General features: G+C 43.2%; 1 protein-coding gene across 1 annotated transcript in view; it reads left to right on the top strand.

Annotated features, from left to right (window-relative positions):
• pdcd6 (programmed cell death 6) overlaps positions 1-10,000 on the top strand; it is a 25,304-nt gene that overhangs the window by 3,836 nt on the left and 11,468 nt on the right. The window contains exon 2 of the mRNA XM_080417640.1: positions 3,424-3,485. Within this exon, the coding sequence (XP_080273766.1) occupies positions 3,424-3,485 (62 nt within the window). The remainder of the gene's footprint in view (positions 1-3,423; positions 3,486-10,000) is intronic.

A 10,000-nucleotide genomic window follows, 5' to 3' on the forward strand; every position in this document is an offset into this window, starting at 1 on the left:
GCTTGTAAAAACAAAACTGGGGAGCTTTTACCAGAGGGAGGGAGGGATGGATGGGAGTAGGGAAGTGAAAAGGAGAAATACACACAAACACAAACAAAGCTCTGAGTCTATCCAACAGTATTTGGTGAAGGTTGGGGGTAGCTCCACACTTGTGACGGCATTTACCTAACCACTTCTCAACGTCAATGTCACAAAGCTGCCCTTTATGGAGGCATGCCTGGGACCCATTTATTTTTTCCCAAGGAGACCGGGCTGGTCAGCTAGGCCTCCTTGTACTTTTTTTCCCCTCCTTTTCTTTGAACCGTTATTCATGCATGAAAAAAGTTACAGGCAGGGTAACCGGCACTGAGTCGGTTGCACACATACATAGTCTGGGGAGAGATGACGTCACGGCACACAAACTCCCACTGCTGGGATTCAAACCCACCACAGCCCACGCAGTCAACACTGGCCCGGCCATGTGTTTTCCTTTGGGAATTCCCCCGGTCTGCGTCTACTGCCCTGCCCATTCTCTTCTCCCCTCCCTCCACCCTCCCCGTCTTGGAATTCAAACACTGTTTGTTAAACGTTCTCTTAGGTCGACCGGTTGGGCTGGGACGGTTGCTAAGGAACAACTGAGTCACTGGTGGATTGACTAAGACATTTCATAACTGTGAGGGCCTGTTATTTCAGCGTCCACGTTTCTAGGTCTGAGAGAAAGATGTTACAGTTGAGGGGACATTGTTTTCCCTGAAATGTCTTGTTGCTAAGACAGAACACACTTGAGATGCATTTGTGAAAAGTTGTAGCCTAAGTGAAATGAAACTTAAAGTGGCAATTGAACCCCTACCTCGCTCCGGGCGCTGGTACTGAACATGGAGGAAGCAATTAGCAAAAGGGCTCGCTTAATTGGGAAAAGCCTGATACCTGCAGTCATAGTTACTTAAACTAAACAGCAGACGTCGCTGAATAGGCCTGAGGGGTGTACTGCTGTCTATTGCTGTTATTGTGTGCTGTTGTATGTATTGTTGTCTGGTACTGTAAGTACAGTGCTGTAGAAATACATTTCCCCTTGTGAGCCAATAAGGTCTAAAGTCAACGGTGTGAACATGGATGATTTCCCATTTAGACCTCGGGCCGATTCTAAAAACGCCTTCTAAATCCTGACCTAAACTTCAGAAAATTCTAATCTTAATTATTTTTAAATTAATGTTAATATATAATAATAATAATAATATATATGTATAACATATACCTTGTGTTAGCTTTTTCTGAGCAAAATCAAGTTTGAGTTAATTTATTCACTCATGTTTATACATGAGTGATACGAACAAGAACAAATGATGGAAAGGAAAATACAGATCATGCAGGTGAGATAAAAACCCTAAGGGCCTCATTAAAATAACTCACCCTCAAACACCAGGCAACAATAGCAGGAAAATGCTTTAGTCAACCAGCTGTACCTCAGATACATCCGGAACTTGACTTGACAACATACTGTACTCTATTATGTTGTATGATATATGTTGTATGACAACTATAAAATAGGGGGGCTTAAGTGGCTAGTCAGATTAATCAATTTAGTTGATTATAAAACATCTATTAGAAGTGTTAAGTTGACCGATTGGCCAAGACTCCAAAAATTGGAAGTCCAGAGATGCAAGTTTGGTGGTTTTATTTGACCCCCAAAATCTTCCACCAACAGTCAAGTGCAGCTTAATTAACAGTGAAGGCATTGAATAACAAAAATATAAATAAGGCTTCCCAAAATATAGAAAACGAAAATAACACAAAGATAAACTAACAAACAACAACCTAAGAAGAACTTAATAAACAGGTTAAACAGGTGACACCCTTACACTAGGGCCCTGGCAGCTCTCCCCTAGGTGTTTACAGCTTTGTACTTCAAGTCCAACTGATTCACTGCCCCTGCAGCCTCCGTCTTATAGGGAGTGGACCCTACCACATGGCAAGAATCAATCAACAATCTTACACCGCTACATGTTCCCTATAGCCTATGACGGATACAACCACTTGAATGGATGTTGTGCAACATAAATGTGTCACATTTTTAGGTACCAATATAATCAAAAAGACAACATAATAATTCTCTTGAATACAGCCAGACAAACATTCCTCCTCCTAGTCTACAGTACTTGGCACAAATCTACTGAGGAGTGCCAGCACTGCAGAGGAGAAACAGGTGACCACCAACAATCAATTGACTTCCCACAGTTCCAATAAATACACATTTAAAACCATTGCAGTCGTTGCGATGAAATGCAGTCGGAATATTTAAGAAACATGCGCTACAGACACTTCAAAGAGTTACTTCCAAGTCACTGGTGGTGTAATTAGTAATTGGACGCATCTGGGTGGTGTGCGTGCAATGTCCTCAATCAGTGTGTGTGTGTGTGTAATGTATATAGGGCACGGGCTGTCCCACGACAAGACGTTTTTCGCTTTGGTTTGTTGATATATATGAAAATATCCCCCAAAACCGCACTTCTCGATGATTCAATGAATCGGAAAAACAGCAATCTCTATAGATTCTAGAATAATCGCTAAGAAGATGATCGATAGTTGCAGGCAGCCCTACCCTGATCATATGACAGAAATCTTTATCGACAGACACTGAATAATGTGAAAGCAGTGAGGCAGACAGTCATGATGTGATGCTAAAGATTTGCCTCAATTTCGCTTAGGGACTATTTAGCTTCTTCCAGGAACCCTGTAGGTCTGCGGTCCTGGCTTTGGGAAACACTACAGCATCTAAAAGGGTGTTGTTAGCTTTACTCTCACTTTTCACTTCTCAAGATGCTGCAATGAGATTACAATTACACTAGACCGACATTACTTACAGTAAGGCTCACCATGTGTGTGGTTCTCAACTTTCACTGGGGCTTAGAATGCGCGTGCACGCGCACCACCACACGCTCTCCTTTGACTGGTCTCAGGGGAGTGCTGACTGCACAAGCTGCCTTGTGTTTCCTGGCCATAGACCTTCATTCATCCTCAATGAGCTGTTAAAAGCCTTACAACAAGCTCAGAAGGATGAGGTTTCAGTGGGCGAGTGTCATCCCCTGGCTCCATTGTCAGATAATATCTGTGTTTTTTCTGTGCATGTCCATCAGTGACACGTGTCTTGTTGCCCATCCAGAGCCTGTGGGCACACTTATGCTCGAGTTAGATCTATTGTGTGGGTGTGTTACACGCTCAGAATGTGTGTGTGACGACAAGTATGTATATGTCAGGCGTGCGTGCGCGTGTGTGTGCGTGTGTGCGTGTGCGTGTGTGTGTGTGCGTGTGCGCGCGCGTTCGTGTGTGTAAATTAACGTATGCGTCTCTGGGCGTAATTAGGCAAATGTTAGATTGTTATATTGTGTGTGTGCGTGTGTGAGAGAGAGATTAATGTACCTGGTATCTCATCTGTGTTTTCCACAGGGTTGACAAGGACAGGAGTGGTGTGATATCAGACTCAGAACTTCAACAGGCCTTATCAAACGGTATGTATCCTATTTGCCTGTCTGTCTGACTATCCATCTGTCTGTCTCTCTGACTGTCCCAAACTCCCTAGCTCTGTTACTCTGTTACTGTTCCTGTCCTTCTGTCTCACCCACATAATTAGGACGTACTGTCTCTCCCCATCTCTCTCTTTTTCATCTTCCTGTCTCCCCCCTCCCTTTCATCGGCCCGTCTGTTTGCCTTCCGTCTCTTGCAAAGATGCCGTTTGACACAATCTTTTCTTACCTCCCTTTCTTTTCCTCGTTCCCTCTGTGTACTCTGTCCTCTGTTATCTCCTTTCCACACATCTTTACTCTCTGTAACTCTCCTCTTTCAATCCTCTGTCTGCCAAACAAACCCCAGAGGAAAATGGATGGATTGGGGATTTATTTTTATCCCAGCATGGCCGGTGATCAGAACAAGGGAGTGGAGCTTTATTTTTATCACAATACAGGCAGGTGAAAAGTTATAGCTTCAATGGAGACATTTCCTGCTTTCTGAACAAGACGAGGAAATAAGTCTCACTATCGCTGCCACAGGATGCATGCAAACTAGGGACTAGTTTTTAAAGCTGTGGACAGGGAGTGGGACATGAAGTGTCATCACAGGCTGAAAAGTGATTAAAGCTAGGCAAATATATCAAACCAGACGGACCGAACTTCGAGTAGCCTGGCCCGCACATCAGAGACAGTGACGGTAGAGCGTGTAAACGTTCATTATCCACCTGTCATCCAACCCTATAGGCTATATACTATTATCACAATGACGACATGAAATCCTTTTCCTTTTCATAACTGTCGCTGTATATGGCGTTCCAAAGCTCAAGTGTCCTCCTTGTACACACGCACCTCACATGTTGGCTACATGTTTGGTTTATAGGCAGATAAAAAGGGTTTAATGGTTCCATTTACACTGTTGAGTGAAAAATGGATAGCCTATTTATGAACACTGAGGAGTGAGGATTGTACTTCTGTTCTGATGAGAGAGTAAAAAAATACCACTCACATCTCTACTACGCTTCATTTGGCTTTGAGGCAGAAAAGAGAAAACTAAATGTAATATATAACTCGGAACGAATGTGTTGTCTCTGCTGTCTGGGAGAGGAAGATATGCCCTGAAAGCTGCAGTGGCAAGCAATCTACTTCGTGAAATACCAGAAGTTCTGTCGCGTTGACTTTGGAGAAAAAATATATTCACTGGTAGGGACAGAGTAAACAATAGTTACTTAAGTTACACAGATCAACTTTTCAAAGTGAAATTTATGGCTGCTGTCTGAAGCCCGGAGACAGAGACAGACTGTCCATGTGGCCAGAGTAGACGCATAATTATGTCATTGAAGAGCACACGGTGAAACAGCTGATCACTACATGGGTTGATAAACCCATAGGTGAAGTGTGTGATGTATCACTGCTGGTGTAAAAGGCAGTTCCGCATATATCACAGACTATTACTTGGACACATTGGAACATTGAGGATTTTACGTGCTAGTGAGGCAAAAAATTTGCCAAACAACAAATGTCCAAAGGCTACAGGTATGATCGATTAATTAATTCGGCGGCGGTAACGTTAGCGGTTTCTCATCGTCAGTTGATGCTTCATATCCATATGAGTCAAACCACCATGCTCATTTGTTTATTTTTGGAACACAGTTCTTATATGACGCGATATTAAACACCTCTATGGGAATTCAGAATGGAGGGGGAAAAAAACGTGACCCAGGTAGGATGCGTAAATTACGTCAGACTTCGTGCTCTATATGAAAACATCTTTCTATGTTGCTTTCCCTTTAAAAGGACCACTTCTCCCATTTTCAACTTTTATATAATTGGTCCTCGTTAATGCTCATTATAAGATGGCACCATCTCTGTCTACTCACTGTCTCAGAGGACGGCTGTGGACAGTCCAGAAACCTGCCTAGTAGTGACATCATCGGTAGGCACTGGGCAGGTTTGGTAATCTCAAATAAGATTTTCAAACTTTATATTGTATTTTGTATTGACGCAAGAACAATGGCTTCTAGTTCTATTTGAGCGTGGTAACTTTCCAAGAAGAGAAAGGCTGCTGTTTCTATTACCTTGGAATCCTCATCGATAATGTCACTGGTAGGCAGGTTTCTGAACTCTACACAGCAGATATTCGCCAGCGAGTATTTCACATTTTCATCATCATTTATCATTTATCTGTCACGCCCCCGTGTGTCTAAAAGCATTTAATATGTGTAGTATTAAAGACATGATGTAAAAAAATATGGAGGTACGTTTTGTGACAAGATCCAGATAGATGGGAGTATCAACAACACTTTGCCCGCCCTCCTTGTGATGAGCTGTTGTGAATGGTGATGGTGCAGTGCTTCAGAATGTGTCTGTACCCATGTGTCGCGCTGCCCCTCAGAGCCAGCCCTCCCTGTGACTCCCCCCTAGGCTACACACTCTCTCCCTCTCAGCATTGCTGCTGCACTCTTTGGCCGTAAAAAAAATCCTAAAGGAATTGGAATTGGAGTGTGCTGTTCAGTGTTGAAGTTTCTCTTGCCCCAGGATGAGTGGCGATCAGGGAAAGAGCTTAACCCATTCAGACCGGGAAAGAATCTGTGGCACTTTAAGATTTCTTTGGCTATTCAAAAATAGATCTACAAGCTCATAGCGCGGCACTCGGTATGAGCTTGTAGATCTGCTATTTTTTGGGGGGAAATCGTTAAAATCTTGAAATATATATTTAAAGTGAACATTTGTAACTCAAATCTTTGCTTCTGGGGATTCTACAAATGTCTTCTAAATCCTAACACTTTTTTTGAAAAAACTGTAATGTTGCTGTAATATCAGTGGTTCTCAAACTTTTTCATGTCAAGGACCCCCCAAAATGATATGTATTTGGCCGTGGACCCCCATCTCAAAATATGTTTTTCAAGGGACCCCCCGGAAGTTGTAACATGAGTAAAAAATGTGCGGGAAAAAAACTTGATTTAAAAAAAATAGCAGATCTACAAGCTCACTCGGTGCCGTGCTATGAGCTTGTAGATCTGCTATTTTTGAATAGCCAAAGAAATCTAAAAATGACACACAAGATGCGTTCCCGGTCTTAATGGATTAATCACTCCTTAATTCTAGTGAGTAAATTGCAAGTCTGATCCAAGACCCACTGTATAAATAACAACATCAACCATTATTGAATGAAATCACTAAAGTAGCTCCTGGAGTGCGGAGCGTGTTGACTTGTATTGTAGGAATTCGATTTGATCTGAGACATGGAACAGCTGGGGAAATAGGCTATAGTACAAAAAAGTGTGATGGAATTGGATGGATTGGTGCAACTGTGATCCCTCAACAATAACACCGCTAGTGTGAGAGAGGCTGTGGCACTATTACTGTCAGCAGTAGGGGTTGTCCTACTCTACCCAGTTAGACACAAAGCATTAAGCCTTCATGGCTCTGCATGTGTCAAATGGTTGAATTAATGGCGTGTGCCATGTTCTCTCCATCCGGAGTCTGGCCATGTAGCAAAGTAAATTTTGCACGAGACTTGCCAGTGGCTAACAGGCTTGTACAATCTGCTAACATGACCTTGTTGTCATCAAGGCAAGACAATCTTGGTGGTGATTAATGAGACCTGTCTTCACCAAGCCCGGCCGGCAGCCACCAAAAAATGCAGAATACGGTTGAGTTTGCGTTCTCCGCGTCGAATTGCTCTCAGAGACTCTGTGACTTGTTTTTCAAAGGGTTTCGGACAGATTATTGTCCAGTTACACTCAGAAGAAAAAAGTGTTGAAGGCGGCAAGGGTGAAAGAAGCCGTTATCAGGCTGTGCAGCGTCTCACACTCTGCATACTGATAAGTGTGTGTGTGTGTGTGTGTGTGTGTGTGTGTGTGTTCTGTAATAGTCATAATCGTGTTTGTGATGTGTGTCAAATGTGTGTGTTATTTCATATTCATAACCGTGTTTATGATGTGTCATATACCTGTGTGTGTGTGTGTGTGTGTGTGTGTGTGTGTGTGTGTGTGTGTTGGGGGTTTGGGGGGGGAGTACTGCAGATAGCTGCTTAGCAAAGGCCACCGTCTGCATGCATTCTCACCCTGCCTTCAGTGCACCAGGAAAACACACACACACACACACACACACACACACACACACACACACACACACACACACACACACACACACACACACACACACACACACACACACACACACACACACACACACACACACACACACACACACCCGCACACGCACAGGCACAGGTGCACAATATACACTCACATAATAGTCTCTCCCTCATGTGGATGAAAAAAAAACATTGTTCAAGCTCGGTCTCCTCTGACAGTCCTGTTCTTTTTTTCTGTTTTTTGATATCATCCCTCTCCTCTCCTCTCCTCTCCTCTCCTCTCCTCTCCTCTCCTCTCCTCTCCTCTCCTCTCCTCTCCTCTCCTCTCCTCTCCTCTGCTCTCTCATTTCATTACTCTATTCCTCAGGGGGGGTATGGTGGCACCAGTTCAGAGCCTGCTGGGTCTTGTCCTCACTCAGCATGTGTGTCCTCTCTATCCATCTCTCTGTCTCTCTCTCTCTTTCCCAGTCTCTTTCCCTCCGTCCCTCTATCTCCCTCTCTCTCTCAATTTCAATTCAATTCAAAGGAGCTTTATTGTCATGACAAAACATATGCTTACATTGCCAAAGCAAAAGTGGAACAAAACAATCAGAACAAAACAATGTATGTATGCTATTTTTGAAAAATCTTAAAAATGTGTGAAAATCTTTGAATATATATTCGAACACTTTTAACTCAAATCTTTGCTTCTGGGGGTCCCTGGAACAAAATATTTTGAGATGGGGGTCCGCGGCCAAATATATATCATTTTGGGGGTCCTTGACATGAAAAAGTTTGAGAACCACTGATGAAGCAACATAGGTTTTTTCAAAAAAACAATGAAACACTGAAATGTGTAAACAGAGCTGTCTTACATTGCAACTTAGAGGGAAGCTCTTACGAAACAATAAAAATTGTGCATTTCCTGTCAGAAATAGTTATACATCCATAATATAACATATATACATCCATCTCTCTCTCTCTCTCTCTCTGTGTTCATTCCTCTATCAGCCCTGGGTGTGACAGCATCCCGTCCCTGATGAGAAAGTGATTGGCTCAATGTGCCATATTTCACAATCCGCTTCATTACACAGAATGTGTGTGTGTATGTTTTCACGTGCATCCCCCTGCCTTTTACCTCGGCCATTCATCCATAAAACATGGAACTTATTACATTTTGTAGGCCTGACTCCTCCGTGAGTGGCCGTCAGTCGCCCACTCTTCTCCCACGCGTAGATTTATTTGCCCGGAGTTATTTATTTTAGTGTGCGTATAGAAGAGGTAATGGCCACTGAAATTGCTGACGAGAGAGAGTGAGATAGAGAGAGAGAGAGAGAGTGAGATAGACAGAGAGAGAGAGAGCGAGAGAGAGAGAGAGAGACGGAGAGAGATTACTTACTGTGCAGATTTCATACTTGGCCGAATGTCAGGACTCAAGGAGCAAGTCCAACACACCCGACCCGCCTCAATGCTTTTACGTTTATGGCAGTTTTGTCTATAAAACACGCTGGGATTTGATCTAGCAGGACAGCGGCAGCAATCGTTTTTTTTATTTTTTTTGATGGACGGTTTGACGTGTAGACCATTTCATTATACGCTTCCTGCTTATCTTATAAGCGGCTATCTTATAAACCCGCTGTGCTCCTTCTGTTTGCTAAGGGGTTGGGATGGCCTCTGGTGATCCTGTCAACTTAAAACGCACTGTGTGTGTGTGTGTGTGTGTGTGTGTGTGTGTGTGTGTGTGTGTGTGTGTGTGTGTGTGTGTGTGTGTGTGTGTGTGTGTGTGTGTGTGTGTGTGTGTGTGTGTGTGTGTGTGTGTGTGTGTGTGTGTGTGTGTGTGTGTGTGCCACTTAAGCCACTTCATTTGTACTACAGTGTTGCGTCGTGTTGAAAATAGCCAATCTACAAGCTCAGGCCTTATGATCTGCTATTTTTGGATTCATCCAGTGTCCTCGTAATTCTTGCTGTCTGATCAGAAACTGGTAGGGTGGTGCGACGCCAGCAGTGCCAGAGGTCCTACGGGCCGGAGGGACCTTGGGTTCTTTGTGACTGAATGGGCCCCTTGAACATACGTTGGTCTGAGTCAGACCAGATCAGAGTGACTTTATTTTTTTTTATGTAAAAAAAGTTTTAGGTTGTGTCGTCTATATTATGTTTTTTATTGTAGTTGAGATCCCTGATCCCTATTGGTGTGGAATAGAATGATTGATTGTTGTTATTAACTCATTCACTGACAGAATAAATGAACCATCCACTGACAGTGATTTTTAAATGTTCTTACCTTTTCAAGTAGTCACAGAATATTTATCTCCAGTATGTTCGATCCCCTGATGGTTGCTAATCACGGAGGGTTTTCTTCCGCGGAAAAAAAGAAATGTCATCGCGACCTCCCGTTCGCTTGTTATACGCCGTTGAAAATAGCACTTCTCGACGAAAATAC

Source organism: Gymnoscopelus braueri, assembly GCF_963280865.1.
Source record: "Gymnoscopelus braueri genome assembly, chromosome: 21".
NCBI classification, from domain to species: Eukaryota; Metazoa; Chordata; class Actinopteri; order Myctophiformes; family Myctophidae; genus Gymnoscopelus; species Gymnoscopelus braueri.